This window comes from Periophthalmus magnuspinnatus, chromosome 24 (genome assembly GCF_009829125.3).
Source record: "Periophthalmus magnuspinnatus isolate fPerMag1 chromosome 24, fPerMag1.2.pri, whole genome shotgun sequence".
In the NCBI taxonomy this organism is placed as follows: domain Eukaryota; kingdom Metazoa; phylum Chordata; class Actinopteri; order Gobiiformes; family Gobiidae; genus Periophthalmus; species Periophthalmus magnuspinnatus.
The window spans coordinates 351,267-372,524 of record NC_047149.1 but is presented as its reverse complement, the minus strand read 5'-3'; the positions used below and the strand labels follow the sequence as shown (position 1 = coordinate 372,524).

Below are 21,258 nucleotides of genomic sequence, written 5' to 3'. Positions count from 1 at the left end.
TGTTGTGTCAGAGGCAGAAAAAGTGGAACACAGAAAAAAGATGGAGAAACGATCATTCAGTTCAGGAAAGACTGGGACATCACCTGGCTCCTGATCTGGCTTTGATTGGCAAAAGAGCCAGTGGTCTGAAGACAGTATGTCTTAATAAAACACGCCATCTATGAAGAAGAAAGAGACTGCCTCTACAAAAGATGAACTGTACAGGGAATGACAAAAGTCATTAAACACTCTTCTTGGCAATCATGGAGATGACGTCATGGCGGAGGTTTTGGAATTTATTTATGACACCAATGTCCATCTAAAGATTTGAGCTGTGCTACTGCATAACCACAAGCATCTGTGAAAGGCAACAACACGCCTGGAGACGTCTAGGCCGCCGAAAACGCACAAGGAGAGAAGGAGGAGAAGGAGGAGGAAAAGAAAAAGCAAAAGGGGAAGAAGAAGAAGAAGACGTCGTCGCCGTCGCCGCCGCGGCGTGGGGGCGGGGCTGAAGCGTCGCCATCATTCGGCTCTGGCTAGATTCTGGTTAGCTACCGGTTAGTTCTTAGCTAGTTCCTGACTGTGCAGCAATTACCGTCGATTTGTGCGTTTACTCCCCATTAGCCGCACTCTGCGCCTATTCTGGCCGCTTTTCATCCAGTGTGAAGCTGCATCTGGAGCTCTAGCGACGGGTCGGCCGCTCTCTGTGGACGTAGAGAGCAACGAGAGGCGGTGGGGCTCCCAGCTGAGGCTAGTTAGCTCAGTGCTAGCCTGTTAGCTTACGTTTTCAGGGCCATATCTGTGAAATAACAGCGAAACGTGCGCGTGAGGTACACTTTGGATGCTGAACTGTTGGTTTGTTTGTGAGTTTGCGCCCAGGACCTGAAGCCCGTGTGTGGATCTGCTTCAGGACAGCCGTTGAAACGAGCTGGCATCGCCCCGTCTTCACTTGTCTACGTACGCAGCTACTGTTTACATGATCAGACAGAATGCATTTTATGTGTTAGCAGATTATGTTTATAGGTTATGTGTAAACCAGTGCTACTTGCTTCTCCTATCCTCAAGGACAGATATTACACTTTTTTCTGATCTATGCTCTTCATCAAAAAACAGACCTGGGCTAATGTTTTGTTTCATTCACATTTTTTTTAAACACATGAACCCTGCATATTTAAGATTGTATTCTTCTCTCAAACAGAAACCACCACCTTGTGATGTCATGTGATATTACAGGAAGTACGCCACTGTGTTTTTAAACTCCATACACCTTCACAACAATCATTTGGATGATTTTAGTCCTGGAATTGTAAATTTATACTGAACAAAAGATAAAAGGAGCTTTTAACTTAAACTACCACTTCCAGGATTATTCAACACGTATGAATGAAACAAAATAGAACTCCGGGTATGTTTTTGAGGAAGTAACAACATTAACATAGCTTAAAGCTCACGCAAGCAAATTTAGCATAATATGGGACATTTAATAATACACTTTGGAAATGTACCAAAGTATGGCATTGAACTTGCCAATCAAGTCAAGTTGCAGATCACAGTAATGTGTGTTTTTACTTAATTTGTAATTAAAAATGTTATTGACTGATGCCATACTATGGAACAGTCCAGACAAACAATTACATCTCCATTGCATAACATTCACCAGAAATGTTGCATAGTGGACCTTTAAACATAATCTAACATAACTTGTCAAGAGTATAGAGTGGCGTGGCGGAGGTAATTTGTTTTAACTGTTTACTATACCTTCTTTCTGAGTATGGGAAGGAGGGCAAGGCAAGCAGTGTGAACTCTGAACATGTATATATGTAGTATACATACATTGTTTCTTTATTTTCATGACTGTTTACAGTGTAGATTCACACTGAAGGCATCAAAATTATGAATGACAGATATGCAATGTAGTAAACAAAAAATAAACTCAAAATAACTCAAACTGGGTTTGTTAGATTTTCAAAAATAGCAACCCTTTGTTTTTATCCCTGCTTTTGACCCATACAAGGCACACCTGTGAAGTGAACCATTTCAGTACACTTCATCATGAAGCTCCTTGACACAACAAAGCAACGGATGGATACATTGAGCTTTTTAATATAATACATAAAAAATATTTTGAGTTATTTAGTAATTTTTTTGTTTGCTACATTATTCTGTATATCATATATATATATATATATATATATATATATATAACAAAGAAATGAGAATTTGGTTCAAAACTTTTGACTGGAACTGAACTGTATAAGTACAACAAATTATAAAACAATATGGAAGTGAACAAGTAAAAGACATTTTACAAAAAAGAAAGAAAATCTATCTATACACATAAATAAAATTATATATTTGTTTTTTGCAGAGGGTTGGGTGAGAGGAGGGCACCATGTCTGAAGGGGAGCCAAAAGGCACCCAGGACCTGGTGCAGGAGGTGAAGGAGCCCGCCCCAGCAGCGGGGGCAGGGGCCTCTGTCTCTCCTCCTGTGTCTGTAGTGGCTCAGCCCCCTCCCTCCACCTCCTCCACCACAGCTACTGCTGCTACAGAGGATGAGGAGGAGGAGAGCGAAGACGAGTCTGAGATCTTGGAGGAGAGCCCGTGTGGACGTTGGCAGAAGCGCAGAGAGGAGGTACGGTATAAGCCTGTTTTAGACCATGTGTGAACAGAGAAATAGAGGGTGTGTTTCAGCTATTTTGTCTGTAAATCAAGATATGAATGTTAATAACCAATTAGGTGCCCCCCAGGTCACTCGCGATACCGTTAGCAACAGGTTTGATTGATAGCATTGGTAAGCAGGGGCGTTGTCTTCAACCACCTTGCTCTTATTTGAGTCTGTGGTTGGTATGATACATGCACTTGAGTTTCCAAATATGGAAGTCGGTTTCAAATTAGCTGCTATAACTGCTAGCCTTGATTGGCTTTATTTGGCTGGAGCCACACACTTTGGGTGGCGTCATGGTCACTTAATCCACTTCTTGTTGTAACCCAAGCTGTCTTTTCATCATCTTCTAAGTTAGTCTCTGGAATTCTGCTGGTCTTATGGGATCTGTCAATAGAGATCCCACATGGAGTCCTGATAGTTCCTGCTTTGCAGGCCAGTTGAAGATGTCCTGTGTTCTATGAGATGCTTGGCCACACTCCAGACCAGTGTCAGTGATGTTTGTGTCAATTTGACTAAGGTATGAGTTCAAGAGCCGAATGTATCCAGAGCGCACCTGCAGTTCCTTTGTGAAACATGGGTGGCTGATCCAATCAAAGCAACAAAACCCTCAAAAGCTCTAGGACCTGATCATCTGGCCCCTATTCATCTGAAACAGCTGGACCCTTCTGGTTTTAGTTTGCTGACTTACTTTATAAACCTCACCATCAAAACCATCGAGATACCAGAGCGATGGAAAGTTAGCAGGATTATTCCATCACTTAAACCAAACAGCAAGCAAGCAGACCAATCCAAAAGCCTCCTCAGACATGTAACCAAGCTAACTGAACTCCTTTTTCGAACAATACAACATGACCTTCCTCTCGCTGAACACCTGCATTTGCGTTAGAGCAGATCCACAACGACTGCTCCCAACATAATTGCAGACACAATTAGGTGAGGGTTTAATAAACCAGCAGACGGTGTGATGAACTGTGCTCATTGCACTCACAGGTGGAACACACAGACACACACAGACTGACACCGTGGACCACACAGTACTACTGGGGGACATTTTTCCACCACTCCTCCTGGCTACTTCAGGCACTGGCTCACCTCTTATTTGTGAGGTAGGAGCACTTATGTGAAGTAGCGCAAGGTCTGGGTGTCCCATAAGGAGCAATGCTGTCTCTGACACTGTGCAGTAATGTCTATTTCAAAACGCTACCTACATGACTGAAGGACAGAAACCTCAGTCTATCTGAGGAAAAATCCTCTACAACCCTTTTTTGGCATTTTTTTTAAGCAGAATTCAAGAGCTGACTGTCGGTGACTAGCAAATGAGGATATATCCACAGCTAAGGAAATCAAAGTTTTAGGTGTAATTTTTGAACAATCATTTTCAAAACACTGTAATAGCATTGGGACTAAATTAGGGGAGCGATATAACATCCTAAGAATGCTTGCTGGAACCACATGGAGATGCTCAAGAGTCTTTTTAACCCATGCATTTGTTGACCTGAAGAGGCTCTCACGACTACAAGTGTACTATTATGAATGTATCATAGTGTCATATTTGAATTTTGATGCTGCTCATTTTAGGTGAACCAGCGAAATGTCCCTGGGATAGATAATGCCTACCTGGCCATGGACACAGAGGAGGGGGTGGAGGTAGTGTGGAATGAAGTTATGTTTTCAGAAAGGAAGAACTTCAAGCTACAGGAGGTGAGTGGACCACATGACTGTCACTTCTGTACTGCTTTTGATTTAAAAATGACTGTTCTGAGTGCTCAAAGAGGCAGAGAGAGGAAGCTAAAGCCGCTGTTTGCTCTCACCCTTTGGTACTTTGGTCAGGAACCTTTTTTGCTTGTTGCAGAATCTTGCTTATTTGAGCAAAATTTGTCATCTTACCCCAGCACAGATATATTAAATAAGCAGCTCTTAAAAGGCCAATGTGTACTATCTGCATCATCGTATTGTCTGTTAATCAGGCAGTGTCCTGTTGACATGGTAGTTGTTGTTAGCATTACCGTGACAACAAAACTCTGCTCTGCTCTCCGAGGGTTTTGAAAAGCACCTATTAGTGTTGATGATAATAAAAACACTCTTTCTTTAGACAATTTAATGTGCTGTTCCACATTAAATGTTGGCACTTGGTTTTCTATTCCCATGTGTGTTGTATGTGTGTAATCCCTGAGTGTCCAGTAGGTTCATAGTGGTCCATGGGTGTATACTACTCTGTGTGAAAGATACAGATATTATAAACATATTCAGGAAATGGTCATTTCTGTCCTGTGAATGGCACTTTTTTTTAGTATTGATACATCCTCTATCTAATGACTATCTATTTAGCACTTATAAACTTATCAGTGTGAATAATTAGCATGGTCTGAAAAGGTCAATGAGGAAAAATTTTGGGCCACTGTAAATAATTTAAATTCAAACAGTTCTGTTTTTCATGATTTTAATATGGTAAAAATCTGGTACAGCGTCTTTAACACAAGTGTTAAAATAAGTTCCTAAAGTTCCTGAAGGAGGTTGTTTGCATTGATTTCCATGCCTTCTCTTGATTATAGTATATCTCAAAATGTGCTGCATTTTTATTTAAAAGTACAGCAGAAAGGGATAAGCTTGAGTATGTAGAAGGTGGTGGCTGTAGTCCATGTTGACCTACATGATGCTTTGGGCTACATGTTGTCTTTGGGCTTCATAGTATTTTGTCTCTTGTTTATGCAGGAAAAGGTGAAGGCCGTTTTCGACAATTTGATCCAGTTGGAGCATTTGAACATTGTCAAGTTTCATAAATACTGGGCGGACGTCAAAGAAAACCGAGCCAGGGTACAACACAAGTCCCACTACACTGTAATACTAGTGTCTTCTTTTCAAACGTTTCATCTAATGCTCTCCTGTCTCTGTCAGGTCATTTTTATCACGGAGTACATGTCATCTGGAAGCCTGAAGCAGTTCTTAAAAAAGACTAAGAAAAATCACAAAACAATGAATGAAAAGGTAAATTAGAGCAACGTCAATTTTCCATAAATATCCTAAAAGCAGGATACAAAACAATACGCTACAACTTGACAAACCTGATGCAATGTGCAGTAGTTTCATTAGTGGGTTGCACTAATGAAACTATGTTGTCATAGCGCTCAGAAAGGGAAGTGACTTTTTTAGACTTTAAAAACACCTATTATTAAATAAATGCAAGATGGATAGGTTTAATGCAAAGCAATAACATCTTCATGGAGACAAGAAAGCAACTGACCCCCATCACAAAAGTTCCATAGTGCATCTTTATTTGAGATGGAACTCCAGACACTTCTACTGGTCAGTGATCAGCTTGGGTCTACAGCTAATCCTATATATGTAAGGTGTGTGTGTGTGTATATATATATATATATATATATATATATATAATTTTTTCTTTTTTTGCCATATGGCCCTAGTAGGTAGTTTTATAGAAGGTTTATCGGGGTCAACATGAATATATCATCACTAAAATGAGTAAACTGTGATAATAAAAGTATGGAGTGTGTGAGCTTTACATATTTGATCGTCCATTAGGCCTGGAAACGCTGGTGCATCCAGATCCTGTCTGCGCTCAGGTCAGACTCTTTTCACTGTTATGGATATATAGGTGGTTTACTGCTATGTCTGTTAAGTGAATATATTCTATCTATGACTGTAGTTACCTTCACTCCTGTGAGCCTCCCATCATCCACGGCAACCTGACATGTGACACCATCTTCATCCAGCACAACGGACTCATCAAGATCGGCTCTGGTATGATCCACTCACGCGTATAACAAACATGAAAGATGAAATCCTAATGATTGTCCATGTTTGCACTTGTACCAGTTGCCCCAGACACCATAAATAACCACGTGAAGACATGTAGAGAGGAGCAGAAGAGCCTTCACTTCTTTGCTCCAGAGTATGGAGGTAAGTACAGGCTTTACACCAAACATTGTATACCGACATAGTATGGTACTAGTTCTGATATAGAACAAGACCATTCTAAAACTGTTCTGGAATGCACATTTTCTGAGTGCTTCAAGGGTAAAAGCATCATGGATCTGTCAAGGGTCTTGAGCAGATATCGATTAATTCTGTCACATTTGATGTTAGCTTGAGACTTGGTTCTTCTCTTCTCTTTTCTGTTTTGCTTTCCTTTCCATTTTGCACTGAAACCCCAGACATTTGATCATTAAAATGAAATAATGACTGAAAGTATAATTCCAGAGAGTTTTGAAACAAAGACATTTCTTTTTATTGTCTGTTCTTTATATTAAACATGAATAACAATTCTAACCTTTTACCTCATTGTTCTCTGGAATTATCTGGACTAGAGACACCCTCTATAAATGTGTTCAATGTCTCCAGGAAAAATAATCTTTCTGTGTAGGCCTGTCATGATAAATACTATTATCAACTTATTGTTCAATAAATCAAAGATGGAACAATACATTTTGGGGGTCTTTGTACAAGTAGAGAACTTGTGGGTATTTTCCTGTTCTACGGTTAGAAACATATAAGTAACATGTAGCTAAACAGAGCATCTTGGTGTTTTATTGTTCTTGTCCTATGTATCCTGTTTTCTGTATGTTTGGTTGTTTTGTTCAGCTCACGTCCTTGAAGTTTGAATTGAACTGAAATAAAATAAATGTTTCTTTAATTTGTGCTTGTTTCAGCTGTTGCCAATGTGACCACAGCTGTGGACATCTACTCCTTTGGGATGTGTGCCTTAGAGGTGAGCTGCTCTCTTCATTTTCAACAGGTTTACAGGTCTGGAGGATTTTCCAATCAGTAGGTAAAGTGGTGTCACTCTTTAATGTTCATAGGACACTTCAGACGAAGCACAACATGCGTTATGGGTTCATCGCATTGCTAACTGAAGTGTGTGTTTCAGATGGCTGTGTTGGAAATCCAGAGTAATGGAGACTCCTCCTATGTTTCTCAAGAGGCCATAAACAGTGCCATTCAGAGTTTGGAGGACCCTCTGCAGCGGGTCAGTAACAGGTCTACACTAGGGTACACAATAATCGTTCGTGGGACATTTGACCTACATGGGCTAACCCGTGACTGCAGGGCTAACTCGTGAGTGTGTGCGTGTTTGTCCAGGAGTTTATCCAGAAGTGTCTGGAGGTGGACCCCAACAGGAGGCCCACAGCTCGAGAGCTCCTGTTCCACCCGGCTTTGTTCGAAGTGCCCTTACTAAAGCTGCTGGCAGCCCACTGCATTGTCAGCCACCAGCGTAAGGCTCCCTACAGCCACACAGCAGAGTGTCAGGACATCAAACTTTAGTCTCACCCAGTGACACTCATGTCAAGACTGAAATATTGAAATCTCCTATTTTCAGTGCAGAATGGTCCTAACCTGAGCCAAACCCAACACATTAAAAAAGAGAGGCTAACATGTGGTGTAGAGACACAGAGAAGTTAAATGAATGCATAAAAACCTGATGATAAACACGAAGTAGTTTCCTGTTCACTCTCGCTTTAGCCACATCTCACTGTGTCACAAACTTGAGCTTACTAAACGTCTTTTTATGAACTGCTGAGATCAGCCTGATGATTAAAGTGTAATTTAAGTTCAGTTTAGATCATATTTTTATTTAAAAAACAAACAAACAAGGCACCAGAGCCAAGCCCAGAGCAAAGAAACGCAGGCCGCCATTAACCCAAACCGTACCAAAGTGCTCTGAGATGACCTCACCTTTACCAGGGTCAATTCAAATAGGGCTTATAATTCACTTTTATTGATGTTGCCACCCCTCTAGTCTCTGAGCAGCTTCATGAAAGCAATGCTGAATACTAGTTAATATGACCTTTTGGAGAATATATTGCTCTCGGCTTCTAAAGTCACTGTTTCCTTTAGACATGATCCCTGAGAATGCTCTGGAGGAGATGACCAAGAACATGGATCCCAATCTAGTGATTGTTGAAGCAAAGCAAGGAGTCCAGATGAAGTAAGTCACTTTTTGTTGCATTAAACATTTGAATGTATTCACTGTAAAAATCTGCACATGATTGTTTTTTTAAAAATTGGTTTGGACTGTAATGTACTCTAGTGTTAGGTGTGTTATATCAAAAATGACAACTGGAATCGATCAGTTCAAATGACAAAAATGTATTCCCTGACAAATACAATCTAATACAGAGCTCTGGGGTCAGACTGTTGTCCCTAACAGTCTACGTACGCAGGACTTAAGCCAGGCACTCTGACTACCTGCCTCTCCCGAGACCCAAAAGTAAAAAACAACAATCGGAAATATACAAATAATATGTTGAGCAAGTGCACACCTTGGTTCCTTTTTGGAAACAGCTTTCACTTCTCTCAGACATCCCCGACTGCACTGGTCTGTTTTTTGGCCTTGATTCCTGTCTGACTGCTTTATCTCTGTTAAGGAGTTTCTGCAAAGCACATAGCTACCTCCCATTATTCAGAACACACAATGTTGCCTTTAAAGGGCCCTATTATAATGATTTCAGTGTTTAAGCATTAAAACTGTGATCAAATCAATGTGTGGCTTCATCAAACATTATTCAAACAAATATATGAATTAGTATAAAAACAGTGTTCAAATCAATGTGTAACAGTATTCAAACAAATATATGAATTCAGTGTTTTGATACATACGTGTGATGCAACTAAGAATCTTTATTACTTGATATATCCTTCAGTAGGAAACATACTGTATTGGACATTTATTGTATTTTACTGCTAATGTCAATGATGAACTGTTCATCTTATAATGTAATAGTAATGAAATGTGTATTTTAATGTATGCTCACCTGCAGATGGAAAGTAGCAGTAGCAAAATCTGGTACAAATCATCAAATCATCTCTTTTTTTGTAAGATTAATCAATTTGTACATGGTTCCTGACAAATAAAGAAGACAGAAAGAAAGAAAGAATGAATTGTGTGAAAAGGTTTTAATACCCTGTTGGCTATGGTAGCTTGAATAACTCCTTGCTCTAATAACCTCTAGGCTCTCCCAGTTTCCTGCACTGGAGCTGGACAAGTTCCTGGAAGATGTCAGGTGAGGAGATGCATCACAATTAAGGTACACGGCTAAACTAGCTTTATCGAGTGTGTAGAAACTTGTGTATTGTGGTTTATTTGAGCTACAGTAAAACCTCCTAAAACCAAAGTATTCTGCTCCATCTTGGAGTCATTGTTTGATTGTTGGGCTGTTTTTTAGGAATGGTATCTACCCTCTGACGGCCTTCGGGATGCCCTGTCCACAGCAGCCACAGAGAGAGGCTGTCAAATCGCCTATAGTTCCTCCATCTGTGAAGACCCCAACTCCTGAACCTGCTGAGGTGGAGACCCGGAAGGTAAGACCATAGGATGTTTCAAAAAGCAGGTTTACACCAAACTCAGACTTTAAACTCTGAGTTTCAGAGTTAGCTTTAAGAGAGTTAACTTTAACCCAGAGTAAGCCACCATGGTAACTCACTCTGGGAACCTACCCGGTGAAGTGAATTGTTTTTTCACTTTCATATGTTTTGTTTCAAATTTTCAATGCATAATACAACATAACTCACTGCTTATGAAAACTTCTTAAATGGGGTTGGTCAGGTTTATCAACTTGATGTCAAGATAGATCTATTTAGTTCACTGTTGCCACCCATCCATCCATCCATTTTCTTCCGCTTATCCGGGGCCGGGTCGCGGGGGCAAGGCGTCCCCAGGCCAGCCGAGAGACATAGTCCCTCCAGCGTGTCCTGGGTCTTCCCCGGGGCCTCCTCCCGGTGGGACATGCCCAGAACACCTCCCTAGGGAGGCGTCCAGGAGGCATCCTGAGCAGATGCCCGAGCCACCTCAGCTGGCTCCTCGCAATGTGTAGGAGCAGCGGCTCTACTCCGAGCTCCTCCCGTGTGACCGAGCTCCTCACCCTATCCCTAAGGGTGCGCCCGGCCACTCTGCAGATGAAACCCATTTCAGCCGCTTGTATCCGCGATCTTGTCCTTTCGGTCATTACCCAGAGCTCATGACCATAGGTGAGGGTAGGAACGTAGATTGACCGGTAAATCAAAAGCTTCGCCTTTGGGCTCAGCTCCTTCTTCACCACAACGGACCGATACAGCGACTGCATCACTGCAGACGCTGCACCGATCCGCCTGTCAATCTCCCGCTTCATCCTTCCCTCACTCATGAACAAGACCCCGAGATACTTGAACTCCTCCACTTGGGGCAGAGACTCACCACCCACCCGGAGAGAGCAAACCACCTTTTTCCGGTCGAGAACCATGGCCTCGGATTTGGAGGAGCTGATTCTCATCCCAACCACTTCACACTCGGCTGCAAACCGAGTGTTGCCTTACTTTGATAAATAAATTTAGCGGCACGTTAAGAAGAACAGTTTATGCTAGAACACTTACTCACAATCACATACATACTCTCAATCATTTTGGACAAGTTTTCTGCCAAATTACTCAATCTGGCACTGGTTATTGCTAAAGTGACCCTCATCTCATCTTTCATCGTCTGTTTATCAGGTGCTTCAGATGCAGTGTAACATTGAGCCTGTAGATGAAGGCACTAAGCATCATGTGAGTGTTTTCTGTTTAAACTCTACTTCTTTTCTCCTTTGTGCTTCGTAAACATGGCTCTTGTCCTCCTCTCCACAGCTGACATTGTTGTTAAAACTAGAGGATAAACTCAACAGGCATTTAAGTTGTGACTTGTTACCAAGTGAGTGGAGCAAATGTACCTCTACAATAAAATAAACCACTAAAATATACTTTTAATGTGTACCTCCATTCAAATGTACCATTCAAATGTGGCTCTTGTGTCCAGATGAGAATGTGCAGGAGTTGGCAGTGGAGCTTTTTCAGTTGGGATTCATCAGTGAGGTGGGGCTATTTCCTTCTGTACCATGACTTCTTCGATACTTTAATATATTGTTTTTCTCACTTCATTAAATGTTATTTTTATTTCTCAGGGTGATCAGCCCAAACTGGCATCAGTTCTTGAAGAGGCCTTCTCCAAGTTCTACAGTAGAAATGGCTCCCTCAATCCAGTCACAGTATCTTCATAGCGGCCTCTGTACAACAAGTTTAAGCATTAGCCTCCCTCTGTGCTACACTCAGGGACTGACACTAGCGTTAGTCTCCCTCTGTGCTGCATTCATTGACGGCCTAGGATTAGCGTCCCTCTGTACTGCATTCAGTGACGACCTAGCATCAGCGTCCTTCTGCTGTGTTCAGGGTCAGACTTACGTTAGCCTTCCTCTGTGCTACGCTCAGGGATAGACAAGCATCAGTGTCCCTCTGTGCTACGCTCAGGGACAGACTAGCGTTAGCCTCTCTGTGCTACACTCAGTGAAAGCCTAGCATTAGCGTTTCTCAGCGCTACACTCAGTGAAAGCCTAACATTAGCCTTTCTCAGCGCTACACTCACTGAAAGCCTAGCATTAGCCTTCCTGTGTGCTACACTCAGTGAAAGCTTAGCATTAGCCTCTCTCTGTGCTGCGTTCAGGGATAGCCTAGCATTAGCATTCTTCTGTGCTACTTTCAGGCCCAGAGGAGAGTGTGGTCTGTTTCAGATCTGTTCTTTTTGGGGGAGATGCTGCCACTAAGTGGCTTTCTCTTTCCATGGTTCAGCCATCTGCTTCTCTTCTGAAGAGAGCTGTAGTGTATGTTTCAGGACAATGAGCTTCACCTGGGGCTTATTTCTTCTATGTAGTGACCGAGTGCATTTGAGCTTGGACAGAGCAGTGTTTTCCTTCAGTCAGTATTAAACTTGTACTATTTTTTACTGTGGACTGCTGTGTGGAGTGGGCCCATGTTAATGGTCTAGGTTAGGTTACTGTTTGCTTTAAAGTAGAAACTGAAGCATTGTCCACTCCTCTGCTCACAAGGAGGAAATACATACTGCTACTCACTTTATATGGGACTTGGGTTGTTAGTATAGCCAGGACACAGCTATAAGACAGTGGTGGTTGGCATCAATAGAGTGGGTTTCTCCACCAGAGGCCCTCACACCGGTCGAGCCAAACTTGTGTAACGTTCCTGTCAATGCTAATACAATTAAAACTATTTATTGCGACTCTGTACTTCTGCCAATGGTTATTTGAATGTGTGCTTCATATTGTATTTGGAAAAAATATGCAACATACATTTTCAGATTGGATTTACTCATCATTGCAATGCATTCACGGGAAATGTGTTTGCTCAACCCAAAGTATTTCTTCATTAGTTCCATGGACTGCTCCTTTGCACAAAACGATCTGGACTGTGGAGACATGTCAGTTTAGGATCTATGTGAGGGTGGAAATCTGAAATAGCATTAGACGTATTGTGTTATAGCTGTGTAGACCAGGTTAATGTGTGAGTATGGGGTTGGCTTAAGATCGGTTTGTTTTAATATATTGTAACATTGTATGCGGGGCACTATTTCAGCAATGCATTTACTCCCTTTTTCACTTCATAAAAATAAAAATTCACCCATTCATGGTCTCAGTGTGTGGTTTGTAAGTATAAAGTTATGTTCATTGAAGAGAAGATAGAGCACTTGGATACACTTGAAAAATTGCAAATCTAATCACAGTGTCAATGCTTGTCAAAAATAAATCGCAATTAGATATTTTTCTGACATGGTTCAGCCAAATTAGTGATAGAAATTGTACATACACACACACACACACCAGTGTACACAGGCAAGGTGGGTCTTGCCTGAGGACACAATGGCAGTATCATCTGTGGAGGCTGGAATCGCACCGCCGACCTCAGGGTCAGTGGATCTGACTTCTCAACCAATGATGTTTGTGTAGAGAGTGGGATTCAAACCGCCAACCTTCGGATGAGAGGACGAGCACTGAAACAGCTACTGCTACCGCAGTAGTGAAATGAGTGAGATATTAACAGTTCTCTAGTTTGAAAAGTGGAATAAATGCACAGAAAGTCAATTGCTTCAGGTATTTATACAAAATTCAGAAATGGTCAACAACTGCGCTTTGACCGTGAAGCACCAGCATCTCATTTTGACACATTTTAGCCCTTGTACAAAAGTCCATGTACACACTGGTTCGCAATATGCCCATGTACAAAATATGTCCATTTACAAACTGCTGCTCCAGAGGTGGGTAGTACTCACATTTACTCAGTGTACCTTTACAGGAGCATACTATATATACTTACATATTTTATTTTTTATTGAAGTAAAAGTACTGTTACTTGAGTAAAAGTTGTGTTCCTCTTCCCTCTGTGAGTGAGTCTAAAGTGACTGGAGCTTTATGTTGACAGTATAAGCTGATTTGAACATTTGGATTTCTTGCTCCTTCAGATTATTCAGTTTGTCTAGATGATACCAGATGTTTTGCTCTTCCAATTAGATTCACTTTAAATTATAAATCAGATATTACGTCCCAACAGTCACTCTTTAAGTTACTCTTACTTGAGTAGTGCTTTTACCATATACTTTTTTACTTGAGTAATCTCTTGGACCACTTCTTCATACTTGTACTTGACTCCTTTACCCACCTCTGTGCAGATAAACACAATTCATGCGTCACACATGGCGGCGTACAAAAATGCAGCGTAAGAAACAGTCAAGACTAGAAAAGATGCTGTAGAAAAAGCGTCTAGAAACACCAGATCTAAAAAAAAAGCTACTGAATTGTCACATCCACAGGCGCCGTTTCAGCCTGGACGGGGTCTGTACAGTAGAAATATTCACCAGTACATAGCACTTAACAACACGGACAACACGATCAAGTCATCTACTGCGCTTTGTGTCGGCTTTTAAAGGGCACTGTGGAACTTTTCTGATTAAGGGTCTGCCACCTGCTTGCCGCCATGGAGATGTTATTGCTTAGTATGAAATGTTCAGCAGTACAGCATTAAAGGCATATTACGCAAATTTCTGTCTCTATGTCATCCTCGAAAACATACCGGGAGTTGTGTTTTGTTTCATTCACACACTCTGTTTCACCATGTGATGTCATATATGTGTACAGGACACTGTGTTTTCAAACTTTATACCCCTTCACTAGGATCATTTGGATAGTTTGCAGCCAAGCTTTGAAAATGCATCTATTGTTTTAGCTTCATTGATCCATACTACAGATAGCTGTTAACTTTAAAACAACCACTTGTGTTTTAAACACAGCTCCAGGTATGTTTTTGAGGAGGCACTAAGATTATAACATGGCTTAAAGTGTTTTAATTAATCAATTTCCATTTTCTATTTTAATAATAAAAAACACCTGTAATTGAAAAACATGAAGCTAGATAAGTTTAACAACCTCTCCATGGAAACAAGCATGCAAAGTTACAGAATGAACCTTTAAAGAGAGTGATTCTCAACTGATGGGTCTGCCCAAAACAAACAGCCTGCAGTCTATTATTAATGCTACCAGTGATTTATATAGGACTTAAATGGCATATAAAGGATAGCTAGGGTTAGGGGGTTAGCACTAGGGGGTTAGCGTTAGGAGGTTAGGGATTAGGGGATTAGAGTTAGGAGGTTATGGGTTAGGGGATTTGGGGGTTAGAGATAGGCCTGGGATCTAAAATGCACACTTCTTCAATGGAGCTCAACATTCCCTCCCACTTCGAAGTCCACTCCGGTTCCAGAAGCAAATTTCCCATAAATTTTTTCCCATAGACTTTTGGGAAAAAAAATCAAATATTAAGAGTTTGCACAGGCTAAGTAGTTAGAAGCTAACTAATATCCATAAGATGCAAGATTTGGCAAAATCTCCTCCACGGGTGGTCTCATCCTCTTTTTTTCCACGCTCAGGTCCTCTCCCAGAAGCCTGGAAGCTTGCGGGTTCTGCAATATCTTTGCTGTTCCTAGTACTGCACTTTGTTGGATTGAGATGTCTGATGTGTTCCCTGGGATTTGCTGTAACCACTCCTTTGAGTGTCACTACTCCGAGTGCTCCAATGACCACAGATGACAATGACCAATGATGCCTTCTCCTTCCAGGCCTTCTCCATCTCTTCTTTGAGCCCCTGGTATTTCTCTAGTTTCTCATATTTCCTTTTCCTGATGTTCCCATCACTTGGTACTGCGATGTCCACCACAACGATTTTTCTCTGTTGTTTCATCACCATTCTGTCAGTCTGTATCTGGAAGTCCTACAGGATCTTGGCTCGATAATTTTCCACCACCTTTGGAGGTTTGTAACACCTTGACCTTGGGGTCTCCAATCCGTACTCTGCACAGATGTTTCTGTACACTATGGCTCCACTTTATGCCGCTCCATGTATGCTTTCCATGCAGCATCTTACACGCTGCAGTTATGTGCTGGAATGTTTCAGGGGCCTCTTTGCACAGCCAACACCTTGGGTCTTGTCTGGTGTGGTAGATCTGGGCTCTATTGCTCTGGTGCTCAAGGCCTGCTCCTGTGCAGCCAGGATGAGTGTCTCCATGCTGTCCTTTAGACCAGCTCTCTCAAGCCATTGGTGGGATTTCTTGATATCAGCCACTTCAGTTATGTTCCATTGGCACATCCGATGGACCCCTACAGCTTGTCCTTACATGATGGTACCTCCAGCACCTCTTCCTCTGCGCTCCACACTAGTCCTCGGCCTCCTTCCTTATGGCTTGCATACAGTCTCAGGGTGCTGGATTTGGAATGGAACCCGCCATGTATGGTCAGGAGCTTTCGGGTCTTAATGTCTGTGGTCTGTATCTCTTCCTTTGGTCAGGTTATGATTCCTGCTGGGTATCTGATTACTGGCAGGGCGTAGCTTTTTATTACCTATTATCTATTACCTCGTTCCATTGAGTTGACTCCTTAGGACTGGCCTTACTTGTTGGAGGTGGCTGCTTTCCTTGTTTCATCTTCAAGGTTGCCATTTGCTTGTGGGTAACTGTCCTCAATGTCTGCTATTGTTCCTTTGGAGAGTGAGGTCCCTTCTCTGTGGACTACCTTCCCTCTCTTTCTCACCATCCGGCTACACTTCTCAAGCCCGAATGACATTCCAATGTCTGTGCTGTAGATCCTGGTGGTGTGGATCAGTGAGTCGATGTCTCGTTCATTCTTAGTGTACAGCTTGATGTCATCCATGTAGAGGAGGTGACTGATGGTGGCCCCATTCCTGAGTCGGTATCCATAGCCAGTGTTGCTGATGATTTGGCTGAGGGGATTTAGACCTATACAGAACAGCAGTGGGGACAGTTCGTCTCCCTGGTATATGCCACATTTGATGGTCACTTGCGCAAGTAGCTTGCCATCAGCCTCAAGGGTGGTTTTCCACAACCTCATCGAGTTTGCAATGAAAGCTCTTACTGTCCTGTTGATGTTGTACAGCTCCAGGCATTCAGTGATCCGTGTGTGGCATTGAGTCGTAGGCATTCTTGCAATTAATCCAGGCTGTGCACAGGTTAGTGTGACGGGTTCTGCAGTTTCGGGCGACTGTTCAGTCTACCGGGAGCTGGTATTTGGCTCCCCTGGTATCTTTTCCGATGCCCTTCTGTGCTGTGTTCATGTATTGATCCATGTGCCCACTTATCTTAGCCGCGATGATGCCTGATATGAGCCTCCAAGAGAGACGGGTTATTGGACGATAGCTGGATGGGACTGCACCCTTTGAGGGATCCTTCTGGATCAGGATTGTATGCCCTTCGGTTACTCTATTCTCTGCCCTTCGGTTACTCTATTTTAAAAATACCTAGAGATATGAGTCTAAAAATATGAGTGTAAAGATATGAGTCTAAAGATATGAGTCTAAAGATATGAGTCTAAAGATATGAGTCTAAAGATATGAGTCTAAAGATATGAGTCTAAAGATATGAGTCGAGGGATATGAGTCTGCATTTGCCATACCAGGTATTGAACAGTTCTGCCCTAGTGTAGACCTGGCCAGTTCTGTCAAATATTCTTGAGGTCAAAAGGTAGAATAGGTAGCTAGGTAGAATCATTACTTTTAGTTAAACATCTGAATTGTACAGTGTGTTCAGCTGAGACCCACAGACCCAGTTGCAGACAAAAGCATATTAGATGACTTTTGGACAATACTTCCAGTTTGAAAGTCCTTATTTAAATAGGCACAGTTATCTTGTTCCAATAACCCCTTTGGTCTGAGGCTGCCTTCTGTTCACTGTTCTTGTACATTTGAGTTTGTGTGGAAAAGTCTTGAAGACAAACCAGAACAAGCACTTGGAGTTTCATAAACATGGTTTATAAATGTGGTGTCAGCGCCTCCATTATTTACACTCATCTGGGGATACTGTACAGCCCCAAGTAAACCCACACTCTAGGTTATTTCCTCATATAATTCAAGTAAAATGGTAGGTAGGATCATATCAAGTGTTTGGGAATGATCTCTAGTTCATTTAGAAAAACTCAAATGTAGAAAAGCATTTAAAAAAGTCTGTCAGTGAATGTAGAGGCAGTGTCAATCTGATACCAATGTCTATAATGCAGAAGACCCCTCTGCTATAGGGGTCTTCTATACTGGAATGAAACACTTGAAGAGGGAGTATTTTACTTCTATAGGGTATTAGCTCCTAACACATAGCATATTTAGATCACCATGTTACCATTTATTGTTTTGAAAATGGTATACTCGCCAAAAACAACATATTAACATGTTTTATAAGTTTCACTTTCATTTTTGATGCTCATCTGAATCTCCTGTCCCTTTGCTCCCTGCGTTAAGTCACTCCCCCTTCAGAGCGCTATCACAACACAGTCAGCATGTATCCCACTAATGAAACTGCTGCACATCACATCAGGTTTGTCAAGTTGTTGAGTACAGTTTTGTATCATGTTTTTGTATATTTATTGTTGTGTGGGAGCATGGGTGACGTGGGCTAGTGGGTGGAGCATTGCACAGAATCGTACAGTTAACCATAAGGAGGATTTGAATAGGGCCCAGGAGAGATTGCTAAAACACTCAAACATGCATGGATGATATCTCAAATTTCTTCAAGCATGCTTTTGATGAGGAACATTATAACTTGGTAGATAGCTCCAAAAATCAATTTAGCATAATACCCCCTTCTTAAAAGAGATAATAAGTGCTTGATTTAAAAGGTGCACTGTTCAACTTTTCATTTGGAGTGTTCATTACTTGCTGGTCTCCATGGAGATGTTAGTGCCCTACCTAGAATGTTCCTCAGTATGGCATTAAACATCTTGCAATTATTCAATTAGAGGTGTTTAATTACTAAAAAAAAACATGCGTCTCCTCTCCACAAATCTGACCTGTAGCTTGGCCTGATGGTATTGAGACAAAGCATTAGTATCTCCATGGAGACACACAGGTGGCTGATCCCTCACCAGAAAAGTTACACAGTGCACAGTGCAGTGTTACGTAGTATGTGTCTTGATCATAGACTGTATAAAGAAGTGGACTGAGGAAGTGGACTAAGGAAGTGAGACGTCACCTCTAGCATTTGGCTCCAAATGAAGCTCATCCAGGCTAGCAGTTATAGGGGTGAATTTGGAGCCGAGTATCATAGCAACCAAAGAGCCAATCTGGAGTGAAGCTGTTGAAGGTACCGCCTTTTCCTGCCGCAGTCAATCAAATCCGTTGTTAATGATAGCAAGAGCAACCTCAGGGGAAAGAAGGCACCTAATTTGTCAATTATTCATGTTCATATCTTGATACGAACATTTTAAGACTAAAATGACAAGTCTGACAGCAGCAGTTACAGAAAGTGGGGCAACAGTTTCTCAATACAAAGTGAATTGGAGCCAGAGTTGATAGAGCACCCACGCTTCCTATTTGCTAGCTAGCAGATTAGCTATGTCCATTTATATATACAGTCTATAGTCTTGATTTGAGTACAGTTTGACCAGATTTTCCAGTAGAACAAGTATTTCTTTTTTTCATTTCAAGTGCAGAAGCATGTCTTCTCATTTCAAGAGAGGAAATGTATGTGGTTTTCTTATTTTAGGTAAAATAAGACATTTTGTGTTTGTTCTGTTGACAAATCTTTCTTTAAGATTCAAGTCCAAATGTACTCAAATGAAGAGAAACGCTATAAGATTCATGCACTTACTCTTATTGATTGCATTTTTTGCAGTATAGAGTCTTGGAGCAACCTTTTCTCTGCTCCTTGCCAAAGAGCAGAGAAAGTAGTTCTCTGTATACTGATATTGTATATTGATATTGATATTTGATGATGATTTAAAAATACTTGACCTGTTTGGTATCGATCCACCCACCACTTAATCTAGCTTCCTGAGGCCATTTGATCATTGTAAACTGTAAACAAAGAACTGTATGGTATTTGTTAAGGAGAAACACAGCTTAAATAGGGAGTATTTCACTTCTGTGGGGTATTAACGGTAACACATAATATATTATTATTATGTGTTATTATTTTTTGGTTTTGAAAATGCTATATTTGCCCAAAATAAGGTATTAACATGTTTTTTAAGTTTCAATTAAATTTTTTACACTCTGAGCTCTGCCACCCTTTGTCCTCCATGCTAAGGGAGAGCAGGTTTGTGAAGTTGTAGTGCATTGTTTTGTATCATGTTTTTTTTTTTTTTTATATTTAAGGAGTATTGTCAAGTTAGAGCATGGCTTGTGGGGAATTGCACAGAAATGTACAGCTAACCTTAAAGGGTTTGAATAGGGCCATGGGAGATCGCTAAAATACTTAAACATGGATGGATTACATCTTAAATATCTTCAGGCATGTCTGTGTAATCTCTCAGTCGTGTCCACGACTGAAAGGCAGTGTCCACCAGCAATCTCACCAGAACTGGAGAAGCGGCTTAAAGAGGGAGAATTATGCAAAATCTATGTTTTGAGCTTTCTAACATGTTAAAATGTTCTGTGTGATGCTCACCCCACAAGTCTACGTCACCCATGCTCCCACACAGCAATTCTGTAAAATTTACAAAAACATGATACAAAACTGTTCACAGCAACTTGACAAACCTGATGTGATGTGCAGTCATTTCATTTGTGGGATGCATGATGATTTTGATGTGATGTTGCTGTGGAGGGGGAGAGCTAAATCAAAAACGAAAGTGAAACTAATAAATTAATGTTAATATGTTGTTTTCAGCAAATATAGTATTTCCCAAACAATACAAGGTAACATGGTGATGTAAAGATGTTATGTGTCAAAGTTAATGCACCATATAAGTGTAATATTAACAAATCTTGTAAAAAGTATGTAACTTTTTACAGGATTTGTTAATACTGGTATATTTACTAGTTTGTTTTATTATTCTGTTTTTTAGAACTAATATCAATAGTGTTCAAAATCTATTTTTAGAATAGTGCAAATGTATGCTATTTCTGTTTGGAGCATTTTACATATATTACCGTATTTTCCAGATTATAATTCGCACTTTTTTATAGTCCAGTGGAGAATATGACTTATACTCAGCTGCGACTTATATGTGAAATTATAAAATATATAATTTCACATCTTCATTATTGTCACGCTGACAACTGTGCAAGGGCACTCTAGGCTTGTGTACCAGCATAACAGCCACACAGAAGAGGATGCGGTGCTTCATCTACCCCCGGAGTTGGTTGAGTTGTTCAGAAGCAACACTGAAGATGAAAAATTCAATGGATTTAGTGATTCGGAATGAGATCGAGAGTTTGGTAAACCTATCTTGTTTTTTTGCTTTAGTTATCTGATTAATTGTTAATAACATTACCATATCAGACCCGTATTCAGTTCTGTCTATGTTTCATGTAGT

General features: G+C 41.1%; 1 protein-coding gene across 1 annotated transcript; it reads left to right on the top strand.

Annotated features, from left to right (window-relative positions):
• The first annotated feature begins 458 nt into the window (after nt 1-458).
• nrbp1 (nuclear receptor binding protein 1) lies at nt 459-13,086 on the top strand. The gene is made up of 18 exons (XM_033991104.2): nt 459-936; nt 2,348-2,611; nt 4,223-4,345; nt 5,357-5,458; nt 5,540-5,629; nt 6,185-6,225; nt 6,309-6,403; nt 6,479-6,562; nt 7,312-7,370; nt 7,530-7,628; nt 7,742-7,874; nt 8,498-8,588; nt 9,613-9,663; nt 9,826-9,961; nt 11,126-11,179; nt 11,258-11,321; nt 11,427-11,482; nt 11,572-13,086. Exons 2-18 carry the CDS (start codon nt 2,372-2,374, stop codon nt 11,665-11,667), a joined length of 1,614 nt encoding a protein of 537 aa, XP_033846995.1. The 5' UTR covers nt 459-936; nt 2,348-2,371; the 3' UTR covers nt 11,668-13,086.
• The last annotated feature ends 8,172 nt before the right edge of the window (nt 13,087-21,258 follow it).

Excerpts from the sequence above, each read along its gene's own strand:
- nrbp1 (XM_033991104.2), top strand. The coding sequence starts at position 2,372 with ATGTCTGAAGGGGAGCCAAAAGGCACCCAGGACCTGGTGCAGGAGGTG. Across the intron at positions 7,371-7,529 it reads TTGGGATGTGTGCCTTAGAG|ATGGCTGTGTTGGAAATCCA; the intron begins GTGAGCTGCTCT and ends TGTGTGTTTCAG. Across the intron at positions 9,962-11,125 it reads CTGAGGTGGAGACCCGGAAG|GTGCTTCAGATGCAGTGTAA; the intron begins GTAAGACCATAG and ends TCTGTTTATCAG.